At 43.4% G+C, this 25877-nt stretch overlaps 1 protein-coding gene across 2 annotated transcripts in view; it reads right to left on the bottom strand.

Moving 5' to 3' along the window:
• Positions 1-25631, bottom strand: part of GALNT5 (polypeptide N-acetylgalactosaminyltransferase 5) — a 44061-nt gene extending 18430 nt beyond the window's left edge. The window contains exons 1-9 of one of the 2 annotated variants that reach the window (XM_084643567.1): positions 25587-25631; positions 24717-24885; positions 20424-20632; positions 17464-19191; positions 6873-7039; positions 3888-4007; positions 2341-2476; positions 1846-1965; positions 117-234 (exon numbers count right to left, since the gene is read on the bottom strand). In XM_084643567.1, the coding sequence (XP_084499693.1) occupies positions 117-234; positions 1846-1965; positions 2341-2476; positions 3888-4007; positions 6873-7039; positions 17464-18974 (2172 nt within the window). In that variant the 5' untranslated portion in view covers positions 18975-19191; positions 20424-20632; positions 24717-24885; positions 25587-25631. Of the gene's footprint in view, positions 1-116; positions 235-1845; positions 1966-2340; positions 2477-3887; positions 4008-6872; positions 7040-17463; positions 19306-20423; positions 20633-24716; positions 24886-25586 lie in introns of those variants that run through there. The other variant, XM_084643568.1, reaches the window with a different exon arrangement.
• Between the last annotated feature and the right edge of the window lie 246 nt (positions 25632-25877).

The raw sequence follows: 25877 nt of genomic DNA, 5'->3' as shown, positions 1-25877 counted from the left end.
AAGAATATGAATTGGGGTCTAAATGAGATTCAGAGATAATAGCATTTAAAGGCTACGAGGATTCAAATTGATAGAAACATTCAGTAACATTATTACTACTTAGGAAAGCAGCATACCTTGAATGAAATCTCCATATTTTCACCTCCCCAAACATCCAGTCCAGGATCATATGTTCCAAGTTCAAAAAAATACTTCTTATCAATAGAAAATAATCCACCTGCCATTACGGGACACCTACGAATGAACCACAGACCTTACATTGGTACTCTGTGGGACAATAAAAATGTACCTGCCACAGCACCTCTACACAGGAATAGCCTGGAAATCATGGACTCACAGCTGTCCTGTGACAGGTGCTAAGTGTAACACCCTATGTTAATTTTCACTTACAGAAATGGAAACTAAAAGACACTAGATAGTTAATGAATAGAGAGCAAACAGATCAGTTTGAAGAAATGGAGAGACCCATTGGATATGAAAATAAGCTAAAGTACACTGCTTAAAATCTGAAGTTAACCAGGTGGCAGTGAGCATCATGTGTGTTAACTTGCTGCAGACGGGCAAGCACGCTAACAAAATGGATACTAATGTTTAAAAAGCATGTGATGGAAAGTAAACATGAGTCAAAGCTTTGATTAGAAGAAAGTACAGTACGCTTTGGCAAAGTGGCTGAACAGAAGCTGAAAATTTTAATGAACTGCTAAGGTAATTTTCTGATATCAGTTTTGTATGTCTGTCTGTCTGTCCAGGTTGGTGCCAGAGGAACTGAAATATCATCTTGGGTTCAAATTATAGATTAAATTTCTAGAGGGTGTTTTTCCTATTAGAGTCTAGAGGCCAACTGCTTTAATCAGTGGTGCAAAGTAGAGTCATGAGATAAGTAGCAAGGTAATACAAAAAGAATGGAGATAAACCGAAAAGGCCACCATACAGATTCTCATCCTGTGTAAACAACATTGTATAGGAGAGACAGTCACTAGAAAGATGGAAGGAATCAGAGACAAAGACCACTTACTCCGTATGGTACCTCCTAAAACAGTCTGGGCTGGATACTCCACATCACCCATTTAGTTCTGAACACAGTGAAGGGGGATGAGGTGTAGCAACCAGTTATGACTCTCTGATCCTGCACTGTCCAGCTCACAAGTCAGAGCTGCTGGGAGCTGATCTAGTCTATTTGCTGGTGTGAGGTCCCTCTGTGTCCTTATGCTAGTGGGGGATTGGGTAGAGTGGAGGTCCATTCCACCATGCCCCTCATCACCAATTAGTCCACTCTGCTGCAACCCTGATTCATCGCCTCCCTCTTCCTACACAAAAGGAAAAGTGAGTGGCACAAAGTGGACTTTGCTGGCTGAGGAATCCCACCCCCTAACTTCAAGTGCTGACAACAAACGCAACATGATTTATGGTGGATAGGTGCAAAGTCAGTCCAGTTCTTTTGATCTTAAGTGCACCTAATTGCAAAAGCTTGTGTGGCTTCTGACATAAAGGGACCATTTGCTGTTGCAGTGTGATTGTTCTAGTACATGACCTTTATCTCTGGCTATGCCAGTGCTGGAATCCCTTGCCTGTTATGTTGAAGCCCTTGAGGCCATGCAGCGTCCAGCAAAATATTTACGACTCCTGGGATTTTGAGCAATGCCTGATGTGCTCTCTGTGACTCAGATTGGCACACATCAGGTGGCGCAACTTCCTACACAACTTAATTGCACAGATTTTTCTGGGTGTTGGCCTTTCTGTGCCCATTTATGTAAAAGGGGAACTTTTGGCCCCAAAAAGACTAGTTGTTTGAAGCTCTGATGAAAGAGCATTTCTGCTCACAAAGTGTTAATTTTATACTCTTACCTTATTATATCTGTTTCCTTGATTTTATCTTTCTCAATGACCTCTGGAGGAATCTGCCTCCAGCCAAAATTCATTGGCCAGGTAAAAATCCCACGCTGAAAGTTATCCACTGTCATGTAACTAAATACAGAAAAAGAAAGCTATAATATCAAGTTCTTAAGCAGACTCATAATCAAAAGGAATAAGTGAAAATGAAATTGTCTATATAATTAAAGCAAAAATCTCAAAGATTTCTTCATGTATTTTCTTTGAGCACTAAACATTCATGACCTACCAAACAGTAAATGCAAACTGTAGTAACTGAGGTAGCTGTATGTATTTTAATATTTGTTCATGTACATTTTTCTTTATTCTTTGAGTGAAATAATTTGTGAAAAGTAATTAGCAGGTTAAGTCGCTTGTCTTCCCATAATTAATATTTTTGATACTTGTGATTTGTAAGTGTTTTTTGTGAAAGCTGTTTGTATTATACAATATGGCATACAATGAAATTACCTCATGTCCTTGTCACTGATTACTTCAATAACTGGGCACGCTACTTTCTTTCTATTTAAACGGACTCTTTCCAGAAGTGGTTCCAACCATCCTACATTACATTCCACATGAGAATCTAAGAATGTCAATACATCACCTAGAGGCAGAACCAAGAGGGGATTATTTCATTTCTGAGAATGAAATACGTTCAGTAAAGTCCACATCCAGCAACTACTGCCCCAACAATAATACTCTACTCCTATGAACCCACCTAGGAAGAGCCCAAGTAGGGGCCCCAATCTGAACACATTTTGACCTCAATTATGATTTCCAGACAAGTTTTGCAAAGAGTGTTTGCCTGCTCACAAAATGCCACATTCTGGCCAGCCCTGTACAGGTGCATAAGCAGGTGGGGAATGTGTGCCAGGGAGGTAGCCAGAATCCAAGGGAAGGACTTGGTCCCTACTCTCTCCTAAAACCCTTGTAGATGCCAATCATCTGAGATGAGTGATAAGGGACAAAGAGGTGGCTGGAATATGCTCCATCTCTTAACTGGCAGACAGAACTGGTCAGGTGCAGAAAGTGGAGCAAACTCCCCCTGCTGCTTTAGTGAGTGCTTCCCAGAAGCCTCTAGGAGGAATTCTTGCTAAGTGAGGTGTCATTTCTCCTGTGGGTTCTAACTGCAACATGTCCCCTCCATGCTTCCTCCAGAGTGGGTATGAGCACTGGGACAGAATCTTGAACTCAAAGTGCACCTCCTAGTGGAGAAGGCAAAACTAGAATATAAGTCTGGAAAGGAGCAATCTTCCCTAACTCAATGCACAATGTAAGGGGGAAAATGCTTCCTGGGCAAAGTGGAAGAAAAGGTAGGACCCATGACCCCGAACACACCTTCTCTTCAAACAGCCTCAGAAAAATGTACACCCCTTTCTGCTTACCATCCAAACAAGTTCCCAGCCAACAAAACAATGAAAGCAAACTTAAGACATACCAGACAAAATTGGCTGTTAGTAGAAAATTCAATATATGACATCATTGGTGCAGGGCAATGCAAACATTTTAATGACAAAATAATATGGGTCTATGAGCATCAAGAATTGAGGCAAGGGAAAGACAGATATTCTGCAAAAAGGATGTTAGAATTTCTAAAATACAGAGCCTCACCGTAACTCACTATAGCTGAAAGGAGCCAGCTTCTCAGCTGCTCAGTAAAATTGTTTTACATCACAAATCCTTCTCAAATCCTTTATCTTATTACTGTCTAATTTCAAATCATCTGGTTACTTAGAGCTGGTGGAGAGAAAAGTCAAATAAATTTATGCTGCAAATGTTGCCTTTATTTTCCAAATATGTGATGGGCTGAGTAGTACAATAAAGCAAGCTGCTCAAATACTGGCAAAATTCTTTGCCAAACAATGACAAAACTTGCCAAATAATATTGAGCTTTCTCTAATATTAGTTCAAGGTGCTATGATATACAGCAGAGTAATAAAGGGTAACATTTTTGTAGTATAAATCTCCTATTCAGACAAGCCCAAAATGGCAAATAAGAATAACTCTCCTCTTACCTTTAGCAATCTCTGCCCCTGCTAGTCTGGCTCGTATTAAACCATGTCTTTCTTTGAGGTGAAGGAGCTGAACCTTTGGAAACTGTGACATGTATTTGTCCAAGCTGTCCTTGAGGTATTCTAAACAGGAGAGAAATTAGCAAATTCTTAAATGATTGGCGTGTCTTTTTAAAGCCATAACAAAGCAGTGAAAAAAGTTCCCTCTCACTAAGTTTTAAACCATCTATGAAACACACTAGTTTTTTTCCACTTGGAGACATTCCCTTTGACTTAAATGAGCATTGGATTAGGCCCTTTAGCAGCACTGGTTCCTCCCTCCCCAAACTATTTGGAAGCCTCTCTGTATGAATCATGTGTTTGTGCTCTGTGGAGGTTTGGAACACTGCTAATTGGAAGAGACAGGGCAAAAATATGTATGCTATGGATGGGATTTTCGAAAGCTCTCAGCATTAGCCAAACTCTGCTCCAATGCAGGTGAATGCAGGTAAAACTCTCATTAATGTCAATGACAGCAGAATTAGGCTATTGCTACTCAGTTTGAAAATCCCAGCCTGTGTGACATTGGTCCCCTGCCAACCTCTGGCATTTCCCATTGAAGCTTATACTTAACATTTCCTTTAGAACTTATAAAACCAGAATTTTCTCCTTTAAAACACCATAATTCCCATTAAAAAGTGGCTCTCAAGTTGGTTTTCATAGAGTGACTGTTTTTTTGCTGTGCTTTGCAAATTTTCTGTTAAATTCCAACAGCTAATATTAATTGCTACAGTTAAACAATCCATCTGGTCTTAAATTGAGTGAGGAATGCAGCATTGCTTGTCATTATTTCTCATGTGGCACTTTATATTTGTTTGACTTTGTTGTGGGAGTGGGTTTTATTGTACAAAATGCTCAGAATAAAATGTGAGAAAGAAAGATGTATGAGTTAGTAGCAATCCCAGGCGTGTGTGGGTTAAATATATTGGGCCAGATCTTTGCCTGAGTAAAGACAGAGTGAAATCTGAGAGAGAGAGAGAGCGCTTCAGTGAGAGTTTCTACAGTGGAGTTTGACACCTTCCTCTGAAGCATCTAGAGCTGGCCACTGTTGCAGACTAGGTATTGCACTAGATTGACCACTGAACTAATTCACTGTGGCAATTCCTGTTTATATAAGTTTGCCTGAGAAAGAGCCTTAGGATTTGGTTCCTGAATTTTACATGCCCTTTTTTGCTTTTCCAAAGGAAACAATTGTTTACATTTCAAAAGCCAACTCAAAATCTTGGCTTGAGTTTTTTAAACTTTGTGGACACACTAGAAGTTCTGCTTTTTCTGCCACTCCTAGAAATACAATACCACATAAAACAGTTCTCATTACTTTACCGCTGCCTGTGACATTTCTATTGCAAGATGCTCAGTATTTTCATTATGCCACTGGCTGGTTAGTCCATACAAAGGAAAGTGCAAAAGTTAAGGGAAGTTTGCTAGAAAATAGTGTACAAATCTATTTATTTGCCGAAAAAATGCACGTCTAAACATTTATCTACTGAATTAAGTCCTTTCCGTCTCATCCTCCTTATGTCATTTCTCTTTTTAGGTTTTAAACTCTTTGGGACAGGGATCCTGTCTTTGTTTGTACAGCACCTAGCACAATTGGGCCCTGATCTGGATTTGGTACAAGGCTTGCCATGGGGAGCTAACAATCTAAGACTTTCCCATTGTTCAATTATTCAAGGCTGAACTCTGTTGTGGAGCACTGAGAACCAAAGTATTAAAAAGCAGAGACTCAGTGGCATTGCAATTACTATGATTGTGCATGTAACTTGACTGTACATAAGTGCCTATTTAGATCAGAGGTGGGCAAACTATGGTCACCAGCCGGGAAGGCTAGCCCCCAGCCCCCCTCCCCTGCTGTCTCCCCTGCCCTGCAGCCTCAGCTTGCCTTGCCACCAGTGCTCTGGCCGCTGCTCCTGCCGGGTAGTGTGGCTGTGTGGCTGGCTCTGGCCGGGCGGCGGGGCTGCGAGCTCCTGCTGCTTTGAGCAGCATGGTAAGGGGAAGGGGGGGATTGGATAAGGGGCAGGGGGTCCTGGGGTACAGTCAGGGGACAGGGAGCAGGCGGTGGAGGTTCTGGGGGGGGTGATCAGGGGACAGGGAGCAGGGGGCGGTTGGATAGGTGCAGGAGTCCCGGGGGGCCTGTCAAGGGGTGGCAGCATGGATAGGGGTCGGGGCAGTCACGGGACAGGGAGCAGGGGGGTTTGATAGGGAATGGGATCCCGGGGCGGTGGTTAGGGGCGGGGGACCCCAGGAGGGGGTGGTCAGGGGACATTGGATGCGTCAGGGGTTTTGAAGGGGGCAGGGAGGGGACGGATGGGGGCAGGGGCCAGGCTGTTTGGGGAGGCACAGCCTTCCCTACCCAGCCCTCCATACAGTTTTGCAACCCCGATGTGGCCCTCGGGCCAAAAAGTTTGCCCACCCCTGATTTAGATGCTTTCATACTGCACAATAGCTTAAGAGATGAAGAACAGTACTGTATCTAGCTGAGATTTCAGGGCCACTGAAGTAGGCCAAATGTAATTGAATTTGGCCAGGACACTCTGATTATCACTCCAACTGTCATGAAAGTGTTTTAGTATCTTGGGTCGGGGCGCTTATTTTACATCTCCTGTGAAAGATGGAGCCTCAAGCAACACAGTATTTGCAACACTATGGGGCACTGGTTTCATATTCATTCAGAAGGAAGCATGCCATCTCCTGATTTGTCATATAATCCACTCTACTTCTTGGAAGTCTCTTATCCAAGCAGTACATTGGCCTCATCCTGGGGAATCCATTCAAACTATGATTACAGCACAAGGAGGCATAGCTTGGTGATTAAAACACGGGGGCAAGTTGAAATTAATGAAGAAAATTATATTTCTTCTCCTATACAGAATTTAAATACAGAGAAGCAATTTTCTCTTTAGCCCTGGGACACATTCATTTCCTGAATTTAAAGGAAGCTTCACCTACCTTTTGTGCTGAAGTCATCCACCAGAATAATCTCTTTAATCAGGTGAGGAGGAGATCGATTGAGGACACTGTGAACGGAGCGTAGAAGAGTGGACCACACTTCATCCACAAAACACATGATAACCGTGGTAGTCGGAAGGTCATCGTGCACCAGTTGTTCTGAACACCTAAAATGTCAACAATACAAATGAACAGCATCCAGCAGGTGATGTTTTTAATGTACACGAGGCCAGAGGATTTAAACTTCTGTAAGTTTCGGTAAAACTTTGAAAGGCTGCTTGTTTTGTGTTTAGCTTGGAGATTTATAAGGTGGGTCGGTGGGGTGGATTGAAGTATTCTGAATAATAAAGATATAACACCAATAAGGAAATTCCAGTGATACAAAGATGAGTGTTCAGGTGCATTGAATGATTTTTATAAGATATATACAGCTACTTGTAGTGGGGGCAGTCTCAGCAGAGAGGCCAAGGATATCCTCTCTCTCACTGACATGCATGCACACACACTCACAGCCCTACTTCGTACCCACCTACAGAGTGTTATGCCTGTAGTAACACCTCACAGAAGGAAGGAGGACTTGTGGCACCTTAGAGACTAACCAATTTATTTGAGCATAAGCTTTCGTGAGCTACAGCTCACTTCATCGGATGAAGTGAGCTGTAGCTCACGAAAGCTTATGCTCAAATAAATTGGTTAGTCTCTAAGGTGCCACAAGTCCTCCTTTTCTTTTTGCAAATACAGACTAACACGGCTGTTACTCTGAAACCTCACAGAGGCTGCATCTACTGCAAAGTAGCCACTGTTCAATTATCTCATTTTCACTAACAAACATCCTCGAAGGCCCTGATCCCCCAAATAAGCAGATACATAGTTTTGTTCACGGGACTGTTCCTATTGACTGCAATTGACTTCTCTTGTGAGCAAAGTTTCATATGTGCTTACGGGTTTTGCAGGATCAGGGCCTAAGAACAAGAATAATGTACTCATTATTACAGTGTTTGTTCCTAATGTTTTCTCTATTGCTCATGATATTGTGTAGCTCATGCTGCCCTGTTTCTGGCATGTTTTCATCTTATAGCTCAAGCTGCCTTATTGCTGGCATGCCTTCATTTCTCTCTTGCTGTGTCTCTCCTCAGAGCACAGTCCCCAGCTGCTCATAAAGAAATGCAGTCTACAGCCTGAACTGGTATCACCACTTTTCTGTTTAAGGAACTGCTGCCTGGTCAGAACAAGCAGGGTGGGCGCAGTGTTCTTGCTGTTTCTCCAGAGCGTCAGTTTCTTGGCACTTGCACAATGCTGTACTGAACTGGAAGCAAAGAAAGACTGAGAGAAATTCTGAGGATTCACAGAGCCTCTGAATTCCTTGTTTCAGAGTAGCAGCCGTATTAGTCTGTATTTGCAAAAAGAAAAGGAGTACTAGTGGCACCTTGGGGACTAACCAATTTATTTGAGCATTGAGTAGTGATAATCAAGGTGGGCTATTTCCAGCAATTGACAAGAACGTCTGAGGAACGGTGGGGGGTAGTTCACTACAAAAGGTTCTCCCCTCTCTCCCCCGCTCTCCTGCTGGTAATAGCTCACCTTAAGTGATCACTCTCGTTACAGTGTGTATGATAACACCCATTGTGTCATGTTCTCTATGTATATAAATCTCCCCACTGTATTTTCCACTGAATGCATCTGATGAAGTGAGCTGTAGCTCACGAAAGCTTATGCTCAAATAAATTTGTTAGTCTCTAAGGTGCCACAAGTACTCCTTTTTCTTTTTTTCTGAATTCCTTAATATTCCAAACTGCATGTAAATCAGCTGTATAGGGAAAAAAAATCCAATGGTACATGTAATGGTACAGGGAAATAATCACTTCCAAAAAGGACTGTTCATAGTACAGTAACAATACACAAAACATGCAGATGCAGAAGAAAACTTACCCAACGTAACTGTTTCGAGTGGACCAAAATGAATTAATCTTGAGGGCGCAAGGGGGTGGGATGATATTACAATATACATAACCTCACATCAATGCAATTAAATCTGTACACACATAACACACACAAAACTATCTTTGAGGTTCCATTTCTCAAACAATCTCAGAATCTAAAACCATCAAGCATTTGCTGTCTTTTGTCAAAATATGTAGGCCTTTCCTTTTCACCTGAACTTCCTCCCCCGCCAGCTCAGCCTGTGAATGCTGAATGCTCATCAACAGACTCCATCCAGAGGGTCTGAATGTAGCCTACTCGCCTAGCAAACAGGGAAAGATGAAAATCAGCAGATTTGAGGGAGTGATAAAATTTCTCCGATTTCTATGAATTTGTCATCTTATTCCATTACAGTCAAAATGTGATGGCTGGGTCAAGTCTGGGTCTTCAGTGCTTGAACAAAAGGTCGATGAGCAGCTTTTCTCATCTTCCATTTGCAATTCAACTACTGCTTTGATATGTGCCTTAAGGGGACATTCACTCCCCAAGCTCTGGTATCTTCAAGTGGATCTTGAGGAGTACAGAGCATTTTACTGACAAACTCCTCTTCCCAGAATTATATTATTTTTTGCCTAGAATACCTTAGCATTATTGGGGCTTGCTTGCTCTCTATTGATAAAGTGTAGCCTGACAAAGGTTTGATCTGTTTTCCTCCAGGGTAGGCCTCTTACATGTAGGACGAGCAACTAACCCACCTGCTAATTGAGAATACTACAGGAATAATGCTCTTCTTGGGGAACATAAAACAAAGAGCACCATTTGTTTTTATACTTTCCCTTTAAAAACAAGCAGGCACCAGAGCACTGTATGCCAAAATAATTTTGAAAAGTCATATTTTTTTCTTATATTTGGAAATATAAGCCATCACATTATACTTTTATTGGCTCAGATACGGCTCACATATCTGCATATCTCAGAGAGAAAGTGAAGTGTGGACCATAAAAAAGAAGTATTTGCAGAGCCTATCTGTATCTCACTAATTGCAAGTGCAGTTTTGATTTCTTTTCTAGCACTGGCTTTACAAAAAATCCAGATCAGCCCCTCTAGCATTCCTTTAAGTATATCTTTCCTCCCCTTTTTATAGCACGAGAATGATTTTGTAATAGGTTTACAGGGGCTTCATCTTAGGACACCAGTCATCACTGGATCAGCCAGAAGGAAATATTGATATTTGCTATGTTTTAGTTGGAAACCATCAACACATTGGCCCATGGCAGTGACACAGCTTGCTGCAGTGTAGGAGGTTTTGGATTGGAAGTGAGTTCAGGACTCTCAAACTGGAAAACACTTACTGAATGTACTACAGGAGAGGCATTTATCACAGGGCGAGAAGAGAGAATTTTCAATCCTTCCCTGCTCTTAAAAAACTTTGTGACATGTATGATTTTGTTGGTGACCTCAGCGGAGGCAGAAGGTAGACGCTGAGAGTGAAAGCTTTCACTATAAAGAGAGGGATTTAAGGGGCAAAAAAGTAGCCCTACAATGAAGACACAAGCAAGACTCAATGGACTGAGGATGGTGGTAATAGGAGAGTAACATATAAAAAGGAATATTAAATCCATGTTTAAACTACTCAATTTTATTATCTCTAGTCCAGATCTCTGGGCCTTCTTCTAACCTCTGAGGGAGCACAAAGCATCTAGAAAGTAGTGGGGGATTCCTCTAGCAAAGATGAATCTGTGGATGATGCAACAGCTCCTGAGGACTTAAAGTAGCCCTTAGGCGCAATCTTAAATTAAGGAATGGCACCAGTGTCTCTTTTCTTGCCTCAAGGAAAAGGGATAAGTTCCCTGCGCAGGGACCGCTGGGTCCATTGTTCCTTCTATTGATACACATTTAAAGAAGCTTAATTTCAAAATTTCCGTCAGCTACTGTATGCATACATGACAACTAAATGAAAGGAGCCAAATGATGTTGCTTAAAGGTGGGACTTTCAAAAGTGCTCAGCGTTGGCCTGACTCTGCTTTCCTTGAAGTCAGCTCACTATTGACTTAGATAGCAACAGAGAGAAGCCAACTGTGAACACTTTTGAACAACTCACCTTAAATGACATTGTAAATCAACATGGCTCCAAGGTCTGACACCCTAGTAATAAGTCTCTGCATTTCCATGAGGGTGACCTGCATCTGCCCCCTAGCTCGGGGTAACATTTTCTAAAGTGTCTAAGTGAGTTAGAAGCCTAAGGCCTGGTCTACACTACGGGATTAGGTCGAATTTAGCCGTGTTAGGTCAATTTAAAAATGACTGCATCCACACAACCAAGCCCGTTCCATAAACCTAAAGGGTTCCTAAAATCAACTGCTATACTCCTCCCCAATGAGGATATAGCGCTAAAATTGACCTTGCTGGATCGAATTTGGGGTAGTGCAGATGCAAATCGACGGTATTGGCCTCCAGGAGCTATCCCAGAGTGCTCCATTGTGACTGCTCTGGACAGCACTTTCAACTCCGATGCACTAGCCAGGTACACAGGAAAAGCCCTGGGAACTTTTGAATTTAATTTCCTGTTTGGTCAGTGTGGTGAACTCAGCAGCACTCAACAGCACAGGTGACGATACAGTCCCCCCGAATCATAGAGCGTAGAATGTTTCTACGCTCCCCCTATCATCTCTGTCCCTGAGGTTATCGCAGATTAGAAGGCGAGAAAAAAAAGCACTCGCAATGACATGTTTTCCAAGCTCATGCAGTCCTCCCGCACTGATAGGGCACAGCTTAATGCATGGAGGCATTCAATGGCAGAGGCCGGAAACGAATTAAGTGAGCGCAATGAGTGGGGGCAGGACATGATGCTGAGGCTAATGGGGGAGCAAACAGACATGATGAAGTGTCTGTTGTGGGAGCAAATGGACATGATGAAGCATCTGTTGGAGCTGCAGGAAAGCCAACAAGAGCACAGACCCCCGCTGCATCCACTGTATAACCGCCTACCCTCCTCCTCATGTTCCATAGCCTCCTCACCCAGACACCCAAGAACGCGGAGGGAGAGGCCACTCCACTCCAGAGGATGGCCCAAGCAACAGAAGGCTGTCGTTCAAACAGTTTGATTTTTAGTGTGGCTACAATAAGCAATGCAGCCTTGTCCCCCACCCCACCCGGGCTACCTTGTCTGTTATCTCATTTTTTTAATTAATAAAGAAAGAATGCATGGTTTCAAAACAATAGTTACTTTATTTCGAAGGGGGCAGGGTGGTTGGCTTACAGGGAATTAAAATCAACAAAGGGGGTGGGTTTGCATCAAGGAGAAGCACACACAACTGTCACACCGAAGCCTGGTCAATCATGAAACTGGTTTTCAAAGCCTCTCTGATGTGCAGCGTGCCTTGCTGTGCTCTTCTAATCGCCCTCGTGTCTGGCTGCTCAAAATCGGACGCTAGGCAATTTGCCTTAACCTTCCACCCCGCCATAAATGTCTTCCCCTTACTCTCACAGATCTTTTTGAGCACACAGTAAGCAGCAATAACAATGGGAATGTTGGTTGCGCTGAGGTCTGACCTAGTCAGCAAACAGCGCCAGTGAGTTTTTAAACGTCCAAAGGCACATTCTACCACCATTCTGCACTTGCTCAGCCTATAGTTGAAATGCTCATTACTACTGTCCAGGCTTCATGAGCCATGGGAACAAGGGTAGGCTGGGGTAGATGCGACCGTGCAGTGCTGCCGGCTGGGAGAGCAGCCTGAGGCAGAAGCCTCCAGCTCGCATGATATTCCAGGCAGGACTGAATCTCCATGAGATGAAACTTAAAGAAGAGAATGACCTGGAGTCTCTGGCTCCCCTTCAGTGCTCTAAGAGGAGAATAGCCATGTCTGTCGAGGCACCCCTGATTGACCTCACTGAGGTCTGCCAGGAGCACCCAGGAGACGTATGATGGCTATCGGTCCTACTGCACCATTTGCTGCGAAGGCAAGGAGCTGCTGCTGTGTAGCAATGCAGTACTGCGTCTGCCAGCAGCGCCCAGGAGCTGTACGGTGACGGTGAGCTGAGCGGGTTCCATGCTTGCCATGGTATGGTGTCTGCACGGGTAACCCAGGAAAAAAGGCGCGAAATGATTGTCTGCCGTTGTTTTCATGGAGGAAGGGAGGGAGGGAGGGAGGGGGGGCCTGATAACATGTACCCAAAACCACCCGTGACAATGTTTTTGCCCCATCAGGCATTGGGAGCTTAACCCAGTATTCCAATGGGCAGCAGAGACTGTAGGAACTGTGGGATAGCTACCCACAGTGCACTGCTCTGTAAGTCGATGCTAGCCATGGTAGTGAGGACACACTCCACCAACTTAATGCACTTAGCATGGACATACGCAATCGACTGTATAAAATTGGTTTCTAAAAATCGACTTCTATAAAATTGACCTAATTTTGTAGTGTAGACATACCCTAAGACGCCCTGAAAGTCAGTAGGCTCTAGCAGCCTAAGTCACTTGGGCACTTCTGAAAATGTTACCTCAGTTCTCTTGATTCATGAGTTTGAGAGTACAATGGAGTCAGAGCATGCAATCCACACTGACAAAAAGTGTGTCTAGTGACACCTCCAGATGATTAAAGACTGTTGGTACCCTAAAATGTCGTCTTTTGCTGCTAGAATGGTGGCTGAGATGCATGGCTTTGCTAGCATGTATACCTGGTTGCCAAGATGCAGAGTGGAATGTAGGAAATGATGCTCTTCTACCAAGCGAGGTTGTTTTGGGTTGGGCATGCTCAGGATCAAATCCAGGTTAATGACAAAGCCCACGTAAATAGCTGTGCACAGAGGGACTACAATGGTAGTTAGGGGAAGGGGATTGGAATCCTACCCACCAAGTTCAGAGAAGATGGAGACCAGTTATGCAGTCTTTCCATGACCTCTGTGTACAGTAGCATCCATTGTCTGCTAGCCAACTCCCACAAATGGGTTTTGTCCAGTACTTCATTTGCAAATCCACTGGCCATCCCACTGTGTGTATTCCAGATCTCTCTTTCCATGGATTCTTGGGATCTTTCCCATTCCTGTGCTGGTCCCTCTATACTTGGGGCCTCCAGTGTACTTCTGCACCTGGGTGGATTTGGTCCTCAGTGAGTTTTTATTTTTATTGTGTTAAGGGCTAGAAAAACAAAAGTCACTGACGGAACAAGTTCCTAAAGCCTACCTGGTTACTGGGGTTCAGTTCATTAGCTTAGTACTGAGGAATGGCTTAAAAGGGAAGCTGAGGTGTAAATGGGAAAGATTAGGAGATCTCAGAGAAAAAATTTTATCAAACAGGTTCTCTAATACATTCATTGCACTGGGAGCTGGTTGAAAACTGGGCATGCAGTATTGCTTCCTTGTCAATGGACAGTGAGCAAAGAATTTGGATTGGTTCTGGCTGATGTGGATTGAAAAAAAGGCATCCACTTAAGTGGTTATGGATTTGTAATTAGCAACTGGCCTATCCCAGTTGGTACACACTTTTGGGCTTGGTTGCATCTTCTTTTTCCACCCAAATTATTATCCCAACATCAGACACCACTGGTTAAAAAGCATTGCAGAGTATGTTGATGGGAAATTTTAACTTAGGAACCACATACTCCATGAGTTAAACACAGAGGAAATCTTTGCTCTCTAGAAATGGAAAAAGCTACCAGCAAAATATTCCAGCCAACTTTCCATATAGCCAAGTATGGTTTTTGTTATCTTTTCAGATACCATACTAAGCTGTAATATCAGATGGGCAGTTTGCCTAGGTGCTATGTTGCCTACAACACTCCCATGTTTGGCCATGGTGTTTTCTGTGATAACAAGGTAGATGCACATTTTCTAGCCTTACCGGGAGCTCTGACTCATCACCTAAGTATCTTACAGTTCTATAAAATACCTGTTACATGCACTGATACTATTGGAAGGAGAATATCCTGATTTTGGTCTCTGTGGGACTTTTGTTTCCTTCAGGTGACACTTCACAATTATTTCAAGACAAAACTTTGTTCTATGAAACATGAGTGTTGCCTCTTTGCTCTTTATGTTTGCCTCATATCACTTGTAGTTTCCCTGCCTTGCTGTGCTTCATAGAATACAGAGTGAAAAACAATCATAGTTTTTTCCAATGTCTCATCACTTCAAAGGTACGTTACACTTTGCAGCAATTTACCTTTGATCATGGAGCCAACTTCAGAAGTGATGTGTAAAGTGCTGTAAGTAGCACTCGGGAGGAGTAGTGAATCCCGCTATAAATGCATGCAACTGCTACTGAAATCAGTGAGTACATGAAGTTGCAGCAGGCTAGAGCTCAGGGAGTCTAAATGTAATGCAGTTTTACTTCTGGGGGAATTCTGCACCTAAAATTTTACACCAAAAAGTTAAAAATTCTGTGCACAATATTTTAAAATTCTGCAAAATTCTTCATATTTTATTTGTCAAAATAACACAATATAATCATGCCAGTTTCAATTATTTTGGTAATTTATTTCAGAATACCTTTTAGTAAGTATATCTGTAACAATACAGAAAACAAAAAAGATTCAGGAAATGCTTTTTGACAAATAGATTCCTTACTAGGCATATTAATACGGGACTTTGTATTGTAGTTTAAATGAATTATTACTCAGAAACATATTTCCTGCACCCCTCAGAAGCAGTGCAAAGGTTTAGGGGAGTTGGGGTAATGAAGGAGCTGAGGGAGAGGGAAGTAATTGCTGGGAAGGAGCCTGGGAGTGAACCTGGGGTCTTGGGAATCTTGGGAGTGGGGCAGAGAAGTATAGCACAGGTTTTTTGGGGTTTTTTTGGGGGGGCGGGAGGGATTGTTAGGGAGTTGGGGAGCCTCCCTCATGTAGACCCTGTCTGACCCCTACCCTCTCCCAGTCAGTCAGGCACATCTGTCCTGTCCCCATGTATCCCTGCACCCCCATTCAGCCAGGCATATATGCACATTTCCCCTGTGGCCGTGTACCCCACTTCCCTCTGTCCCTATGTATCCCTGTACCCTCACTCAGCCAAGCATAGCTGTCCCTGTCCCCATGTGGCCTTGTATCCCCACACACATTCATCCCCAGGCTCAATATTGTCACCCCACTAGCTCCTGTGCCCCTGCCCCAGTCCGTCCCCCTGCTAGCCCTTCTGAACCCCAGTATGTGTGACCCCTCCAGCAGCCCTGTGGGCAGGGAATTGTGAGGAAAGCAGCCTTTGCCCCCTCCCTCTCTACAGCGGGCTGCTCCAGCCTATGAGCCAGCAGTCCTCTCTTCTGGTGCCCATCAGCCCCAGTGGGCAGAAGGTATAATTGCAGCTTCCCTTCGCCTCACCGTCAGAATCAATTATTCCGCAGGGGGGAAAAATCTGCAAAGAATGTTAATTCTCCACTTGTGCAGTAGCACAGAATTCCCCCAGGAGAATAAAATGTAATGTACAATAACCAAGAGATTAGGAGAGAAGGTTGCAGTGAGAAAAGCAGCTAATAGGGAGATGTAAAAAAGTATGCAGCAGATTAAATTCAGTCCCCAACTTTAACTTGCACCTTCTTCCAGGTCCTCTATGTGTACATTACAATTCACTAAGTCAGAGTCCCTTAGAATCAATTAGACTCTATCAAACCTACTGACCAGCAAAGTAACTTACACATCACCTCTGTATTTGGACCATGGACTTTTGCATCTGGAGCACAAAAATGAAATTTACAGGAGCATCTGCAAATTTCAAGGAAATGTTCGGTTTCACTGCCAACAATTTTAAAAACAAAAATCTACATTTTCGCCCTGTGCAGGCATTTAAACCTGAAACGCACAAACTTCTGTCTTTCAGAACTGCCCTTGGCTATAACCAAGAAAGTGAGCGCCAAGGGGTCCTTCACTAGACTAAGAGTGCCACTCAGTGGTCATTTAGATTAATCCTAGGCAAGGGTGCATTACCTAGTGGATATCTCAAACAATATGTCAAGTAGAGTATGCACACTGCTATTTAATAATCCTACTAGTTTAGCACTTACATATTAGTTTTCATCTTCAAAGCATAGTAGACATATCAGCCAACTAATCCTTACAAGGCACTTGTAACAGCTGAGTATAAAATATTACCTCCATCATATATGTTGGGAAACTGAGGAAAATAAAAAGATCAGACAGGGAGGCAATATCAGAACAAGGATGAGCCCTCATGAGCTACCAGGTATCAGTCCTGTGCTTAGACCAATTATGTGACAGAATTCACTTGGGAATCAAACATCCATATGACAGATGTATTTGATTTTGCTTATGATGCCCTTAAATGCTGGATATTACACTAGATAAACTGGGTAAAATGTTCCAATGTGCTCAAGTCCTATTTTTAAAAGTGACTTAAGCACAGTGAAAGTCAACAGGATTTATGTTTCTATGTGCCTAAGTCTCTTTTAAAAATAGGTAGAGGCTCCTAACTCCCTTAGATGCCTCTGAAAATTTTATCTACAGTGTGATTGGTCTATTAGCTGAAAATATAGAGATATTTTATTGATACTTTTCATGGGACTAATAGTGCACTGCAGTTTTGAAAGAGCACTTGACTATTTGAAGTTATGGGACGTTTATATAAAAGTTAAAAGCATTCCAGAAAGCACATCATGATCAAATCCTTTTGATCAATACATAGTTCAAACTTGTCTAAGATAATTTATGCAGGGGGAAACAGATCTTACCCAGCAGGCCTTGTATCCTCAATGGCTCGGTCTACAGGGATCAAATCACTCAGATAGACATTGAAGTTTCCTTCCTTCCATCTACTTTTTGCTTCTTCTTGCTTATCATCAGGGACTGCAGCAGGATGCCCAAATTGACCGGGAGCTTTGGGATCTCTTGGGGAAAGTGTTACATCAATTGTTAAGACTTTGTGCATCCCAGTGTCCCTTGTAAAATGGACTGTATAGCTGCTTCGATTTATTTTCCTTAATTGCTCCTTATCAGCTAACCTGACATAAACTTTTGTTAGCTCTGGACCTTCAGTCAAAATTGCTTTCTTAGTTAGACCATTAAGCTCAGCAGTCTTGGTTACAGAGTTCACGTTAGGGGCATCCTCACTTTTGTTGCTAATAACTTGCTGTTCTTTTCTCGTTTTCAATCTCACTGTAAAATTTCTTTTAGAATCAGCTACAAGATTCTGGGTTGTTGGGATGTTGATTTTTAACCCCTCTTTACTAATAAAGACAAACTGATTTTCAGAGAAAGTTAGTTTCTTTTCATGAGCAGCTTTTGTTTTGTCTTCTTTTGGCAGCTTTCCCAGTCCTGTTAGCTTTGTGGACAATCCCTTTTTCTCAGCACTGTTTGCAGCAGCCAGTTTGCTGACAGGTACATCCAAACTCCTGTTTGCTTTGTGTTCGGTGCCATCTATTGCTTTCACCCCAATCCTGTTTTGCTTTATAGGAATGATTTGCCCAGGAATTGGCAAATCTGGTACTGGCGGTTTGTTCTGAGGTGCCTTGGGATTTGCCTCCGTTTGCAATTCCTGTTTTAATCGAGCCAAAGGGATTTTCTCTGTAATCCCAATTTTTAAATTGCCCTCAATACCCTTTGATGCCTTAGTTACAGGTTGGTTCTTTTTCGCTGCAACTTTGTTTCTTACAGTAGCTGTGCTGTGTGTTAATTTGACTACTGATCTCCCTGTTGCTGTAGCTAATGGGGTCTGCTGAAGCCTTTTGGGAACAGTTTGCTTTGTTCTCAGCAAGTCTGTGGAGTTTACAGCTTTTACATGCTTTTTTCTCTCTTTCTTTTCCATGGGAACAGAGGGATAGGGGCTCAGCAGTTTCAGTGAGAATGTCCCAAATGGAACAATAATTTTCTTATAGGCCATACTTCTTTTTTCTGTTGGTTTTGGTGTTCTCTTTTCATTCTGTTTGTCTATTTCATTTTCAGCCTCTACCATTTTCTCTTCTATATTTCTATATTTCTCCTTACTAAATCTCCCCCTTTCAAAGCCTTTCGGGGGAGGTTTTGGTTCCCTTCTGGAGCCTTCAGGGGTCTTCTCTAGGTTTCGCCAAACTTTGAACCTTTCCCTTTCCCTCCTGATCATCTCATCTTTCAGAACCTTGGTGTTGATCTCACTGAATGAAAGCTTGAGAGCTGCCATGTCAAAGATCAACCAAATGACAGAAGCAACAAATATAAACGCGAGAGCTCTCCCACTACCTCGGAAAAGCTTCCGGATCTTGTTCATCTTTAAAAGTTTGTTTGTCTTCTTTATTGCGCTTGCCCCCCTGGGCCTCTTACCTTAGCGAGCCGGCAGTCCCCGCTCCCTGGAACACGTCTGACTAGTGATCCAGGGGAAACCTCAGATCCTGCTGCCTGTCAGTCTTTGCCTGCGTGGCATTTTACAGCAGAGCATCTGCGTCTCCTCAGCTTTTCATGATTAATCCAGCAGCATTTCATTTAATCTACAGTAAACACAGGCGTTAGGTCACTGAAGAAACGACAAATACAAGTTCCACGTTATATTCCCATTGCTTTTCTTGTTTAACTATTATACATGTTGCCCCAAGAGAAGGGAAAGGTTGCAGATCAGATGTTTTTTCTCTCCACCCAGCTCTCATTCCTCCTGCTGTAACTCAACACCTCCTCACATAAGGAAACTACTTCAGTCCATTACCCAGAAAACTTTTTGTGCAGCTCTTACCTTCGGAGTTCTTCTGTATATTAACCATTTATACAGCAACCTATCCAGAGGCAATACTTTAGTTCCAGTTTCGTAACACTTTCTTAGAGTATTAAAAGTTAACCCTTCATTAACTCTTCTTGTCTAAGGTAATGTTAATACTGCACTGGCTGACCTTCAGTAAATAATAAATTAAAAGGACATTTTATCTCCAGTGTAACTCTAAATCAATGGGTAAATATAGCTCAGTGTCTCATTTAGATAATGTAGCAAAAATTCAGCATCTGACCACTGTCTATCTTCATTAGGAATAGATAACAAAAGGATAATAATTAGAAGTACAGCTGCAGTGTGTTAGTGAGTATTTGTATTTCTCCTGCTTCACTGCAGAAGGCAGATATACTTGAAGTAAATGGATTAGCTTAAAACTTGGAAACTACTGTTCATATACTTGAATTGTGGGGTGTAGCAAGCTGCAGGGTGAAGAAAGCTGCTCTATATAGGGTCAAAGGAAGTGAAGGGCAAAAAAAATGGACATACACTTTCAGAAGAATGAGCCAAATTTTCCCTGTCCCTGCACAAAGATGCAAACGGGGAAAACAAAGACAAAGGCTCTACAGCTTTCATACCACTGAAAACCCATCACATTGTGGGGGAAAAGCTAGTGGTCGCTGAGGGGGCTGGGTATGTGTCCACTAACTTCAGACTGGTCAAGGATCCATAGATCTCAGGACATCTGTGCATTGTGCCTTCCTCTCCATGCTGTGTCCAATGCTGTCACTGTACCGTAGCATAGCTCACACCACAGCCAGGCTGCCAGTAGCTTCCACCCTAGGACTGTACTCTCCCAGGCCCTTCAGCCAGACTAGGGGTGAGGGTAAAGTAGGAGGTGCAGTGCTGTGGTTTACACCAGCATTAACTTTCCGTTCTGAACAGCATAAATATTGGTGAATTCACTGCCACGTTCCCAAGGAAGCAAGTCATGCAAAGAAGCTGCTCTGTAGGTCTACTCACCCTGGAGACTATCCCGTAATATCCCAGGAACTCCCCACTCCACAGCGCTGTCCATTAACACCCATATAGCACCATAAATGTACATTACACTTTACGGTGCAGAAGATGAATTCACTGCCCCAAAGAGCCTATGATCAAAGGCTCAATTCAGGAAAGTATCCGTGTAGATGAGGAAAAACACTGCTGCACATGCTGAATCAGAATCTAAACTAAAAAGAGAACAAAGGAGGAGATGACAACACCGGGAGAGGCAACTGTTCACCTTTTGTTGCTAGATTTGGCTAGATTTCACATATTTAGCACACATTTGCTCTTCTTTGCAGTACATATTAGAGGAGTGCATTTGGCTGTTTGTTCCTATTTCACAATACCAACATCAGTTACAGTGAGGCAACCTCACTGAACTCAATAGGGCTTAATGAGGTGGACTGAAAGCAGAATTTGTCCCTTGGAGTCTGCGCCATGACAGGGTCTTGATTTGGTACGGTATAGTTCTATAAGGAAAAAGCCGAAAGGAGCGGAGGAGCATTTAAAGTTCTTTAACTGTAGACATGGGAACATATGATTTAAAAATGGCTTTTTGAAACTTTTGCATAAACAAGGAATCCTAAATAAACAAGCCCTACCAAATTCATGGTCCATTTTGGTCTATTTCACGGTCATATGATTTAAATAATGGTAAATTCCATGATTTCAGTTATTTAAATCTGAAATGTCAGCGTGTTGTAATTGTAGGGCTCCTGACCCACAAAGGAGCTGCGGGGGGTGGTGTTCCACAGGGTTATTGTGGGGGGAGAGTTGCACTTACTCCTACCCTTACTGCTGCGCTGCTGCTGGTGGCGGTGCTGCTTTCAGAGCTGGGCAGCTGGAGAGCGGTGGCTGCTGGACAGGAGTCCAGCTCTGAAGGCAGAGCTGCCACCAGCAGCCGCATAGAAGTAAGGGTGGCCTGGTCTGGTATTGTCACCCTTACTTCTGCACTGCCTTCAGAACTGGGCAACCAGAGAGCGGCAGCTGTTGCCCAGGCGCCCAGCTCTGAAGGCAGTGGCCCCCCAGCAGCAGCGCAGAAATAAGGGTGGCAATACTGTGACCCACCCCTAAAATAATCTTGCGACCCCTCTGCAACTCCCTTTTGGGTCAGAACCCCCAGTCTGAGAAACACTGGTCTCCCCTGTGAAATCTGTATTGTATCGGGTAAAAGCACACAAAAGACCAGATTCCACAGTCCGTGACGTGTTTTTAATGGCCGCGAATTTGGTAGGGCCCTTTAACACAGCACGTGAAGGAAAAAAGCTGAGCAAAAGCACCTGAGCACAAACATATCCACATACTAGAACGCAGATCCCATTGGTGCAACTGCCAAAAAAAAAAGGCAGGAGGGACCAATGGATCGAAACGCTGGGGGAGGGGAGGGAGCTGGCTTCACGGTTGCACTCACTTCTACTTGTGAATTCTCACATCCTCCACTGATACCATAAAGTATGTGTGTGAGCAGGACTTGGCCTGCGCGTGTGTGTGCCCGGCGCTGCGCCCCCACCCTCAGCTCTGTGTCACTCTCCATGTGCTGTGTCCCCTAGTGCTCTATGTCCTGTTCCCCCATGTGCTGTGTCACCCCCTCCCCCACTCACATGGTCTGGAACCCCGGTCTCCTCCACAGCATTCTGTGTCCTCTAGCTCTGTCTCACCCTGCTACGTCTTCCCCGCTCCACTTCGCATCCAGTCTCCCCAGTAGGGTATGTCTGACCCTCGCCCACTAGTAACTTTCTCCCTACCCTGCCATACCTGCTAATATTTGCCCTCCGCCTCCTTCCATGTGCTCCAGGCCTGTGAGGAGGGGATGCGCCTGTTCCGGGTTCCTGCTTCTGCTGCAAGAAACAAGGAGGCTGGTCCCGCACCTCTGGTTCCCTGTGCTGTCTGGATGTGGCACTACGTTACCTTTCAGGTGGTAGGAGGAGCTCTAATCTCTGTTCATCATCTTTTAGGGGGCCCGGGGAGGAAGAGAGGGAGCTTGCTTAGCTGCTGCTATGCACAGCAACACTTTTGGGGCCGGAATGGCAATGTCTCCCAGCCAGCAATGGTTCAAACTTGGGGCAAACAAAATATATTGTTGATTCCTTCTGTCTGACAGCTGGGGAGAGAGGGAAATGTCCCCTTTGGCCTCTGAGGTGTTGGCACTTATGATAGACATTCACTAGTGACTAGGGTTACTACCTGGCTGGTATTTGACTGGCCTGGCTGGGTTTTTTTATGGACTTGCCAGTTGCGAGGAAAATAATTTAATCTTTTTTACGTGGGTCTAAAGATTTGCATTATTATCACAATACACTGGGATATCTACTGTTCAAACTTTCTGTATGCAGCTAAAGATGCTGAAGTGTTCCCACTTCTGCAGTTTAAGTGATAACAGATCAAAACTGTTGAAAATACAGCAGCTGTCTGCCCACCAACACACAAGCACACCGCGTGTGAGAGGGGTTGAGTCATGTGAGAGTGAGGAGATGGGTGATGTTATCAATCTTATCTATCTGTGTTATCTCTCTAGATACTATAAGTGGCTGTTGCAGGAGGGTTACAGAGTTGCCTTGTGGTTGGGGTTATGGCAGGCTTGCTTTCAGAGGGTGCCTTTTTTTTTTGTATTTCAATCACAGGCACCGACTTTCCAAAGTGCTGGGGGGTGCTCGACCCCTGGCTCTGTCCCAGGCCCCACCCCCACAACCTCCCTTCCCCCAAGGCCCCACCCCCACCCTGCCTCTTCCCACACCTGCTCCACCCCACCCCATCTCTTCCCACCCAGTTCCACTCCCTTCCCCGAGCACGCTGGTTCCTTGCTCCTCCCCCTCCCTTCCAGCCTCCTGCATGCCGCGAAACAGCTGATTGTGGCCGGCGGTAGGCACGGGTAGGGAGTGGGAGGCGCTGATCCATGGGGCCAGCCAGTGGCAGGAGGCTCTGGGGAAGCTCATAGGGAGGCTGCTGGTGGGTGCTCGGCACCCACCATTTTTTCCGGAGCACCCAAGGAGTCGGCACCTATGATTTCAATCATGATAACCCTACTAATGACTCTAACCAGTCAAGCTAAAAACTCTTAACAGGAGGCCTGACTCCCAGAAACTGCAAACTGACTTCTGCCAAGTGCAGGCAGGTGCACCAATAATCTGACAGGAGGGAGAAGGAAATCCTGTAATTATGGCTTTACTGTGTGGTGACAATGTGCCACTGTATTCCTTGTACTTGTTTCCATTTTCAGATTGTTATTAGTTCTGTCAAATGCCAATCTGAAAATCTTATCAGCCCAACCATTGATTGCAGGAATCATCTCTGATTTCCTTCTTGGTATGATTCGGTTAGTCACCAATATAAAATAAATTATACTGTTTTACATTCATTAACATGCAGGAGCTAAATGCAAGGAAGGGGTTGCCAGGAATTAGCAGAAAGGGATACACTTTTTTTCTTTTTCCCATTTGCTTTAAGGTGCAAGTCAATGTTGCAGTAAATTGAATCATTAATATTTGGTCCCAATATTTTTGTGTAATAGTTGCTATCAGCCATCGTATATTAAAAGGCGGTGGATGACCAAGTTGCTCCTATCTTTGGTCATGATGTACGGATTTTTTTTTTTTTAAAAATGGATCTACCAATGGATCTACTCACTGCTACTTGCTTTTCCAGACTTAACCCTGTCCTCCCAATAAGGACCTACAGAGGCTTCAGCTGCTACCTATTACAGTACACTTGTTATACTAGTGGCAGCAGAGGAGTGGTGCAGCTTCTGGATTTGGAGTGGTGTAATCCTTGTGTGCAATCTTGATTTGATCCTGAACAAAGCCTGATTACTCAGACTTTGGGGGGGAGGGCATGTAGAATATGGCCCCTTGACAACAAGCAATGGAGCAACAGAATGGCTTTCTAGTCCCCTCTAAAGTTCCTCTGTAAAAAGCTAATCATACCACCTTGCAAAATTCTCATGAAAATTTACCAGCCAACACAAAAAAGCTACTTAACATTTAGGAAGTTAAGGATACAGTTATTAAAGTGAAAGAGTGAACATCTTGCAGTGGCTAATCTTTGTAGATTTTTCGAATACTGGTATGAACAAATCATTTAAAAGCAATACATTTCTGGAAACCCAACAAGATTCAGTAGCAACAGAGAAGGAAATGAAAAAGTAACACACCACTGTGGGGCCAGCCAAAAACAGTAAAAATGCATGTGGAAAGTAACAGAAACCAGAAAAACCAAGATGGAATCAAATCAATTTCTTTTTGAGGGTTAATAATCCCAAATGTCTGTGTTTACCTTTCGAAGACTAGAATGAGCTTCCAAGATGCTGCAGTTCTGATATTTTTCCAACCCTTTCCTTTTAAAGGGAAAACTTCTCAGATTTGCCTGGCCTAGCTTGATTTCAATGGGACTACCTCATATGGGTAAAGCTGTGCACATTCTTAAGTGTTTTCAGGACTGGACCCTATAGTTAAAATGGAAGCAAGGTTAAGAGTATGTATCAGTTATTAAAAGGTATAAAAAACCCATCAAAGATCATTGTAGTTAGCAAAAAACAACCTTTAGAAACAGGAAGTAATATACAAATATTTTCCACATGGAAATGCACAGTTCAGATCAACCAAACAGGCTTAACTCAGTCCTTATAGTGGCACTGGTGCTCATCTTCCATTTTTTGTTTCTTTCACACCTACTTTGTATTATTTTTGGAATAGGACTTCAAAAATTTCAGAAGTGCATAGATTATGGCTGTGCACATGTTAAATATGGAATATCCGCTGCATACATTGAGTGACCATACTGCCACTTTTCTGTTTTCCTTTCATCAACATTTTTTCATAAGAATGTTTTTAGAAATTTATTGTGCAATTCGGAGAAGGCACTATGCTTGGGTAGAGCTCGCAGCTGGAATATAAAAACATGTATCACAGACACAGATGAACAAACAGGTTTTTCACACGTGGATAAACTTCCATATGCGCCCCATCCCACTCTTCCCACACATGAGCACACATGCAAATTTGATTTCATTCCAAACCTGGTCTTTTCCCCTCTTTTCCCCCCTCCAAAAAAATTGTTCTGAGTCAAATTTGTGAAAATTCATGATTTTGCTCAAAGGGCTAATATTCGCCATTTCCTCTGTGAAAAAGCTGTCTTCCTACTTACAGAAGTTGGACGTCACTGTGGGGTGCAGATATTGCAAAGGTCAGGGGGTGAAGTCTGTTTACAAGGTCACATTTTTGTTGGGTGAGTCATATCCACATGATCAGCAGCATTCGGACTCAAAGTGTGAAATTTGGAGAGGGAGACGGCTCACACGGGCATGTTATTCCTTGGAAGTAAAGTAAAAAGAGAAAACATTGGCAAGAAAAATCACATTTAAGCAGTGAAACTGGCATTAACAGCTGCAGCGCTGTACACTGCTGTTTATTTGCCTTCTCTCAGGGACATGGAAAT

The sequence above is a fragment of the Lepidochelys olivacea genome, assembly GCF_965140295.1.
Source record: "Lepidochelys olivacea isolate rLepOli2 genome assembly, chromosome: 11".
NCBI classification, from domain to species: domain Eukaryota; kingdom Metazoa; phylum Chordata; order Testudines; family Cheloniidae; genus Lepidochelys; species Lepidochelys olivacea.
The sequence above is the reverse complement of the archived record's forward strand: the minus strand, read 5'-3'. Positions and strand labels throughout refer to the sequence as shown.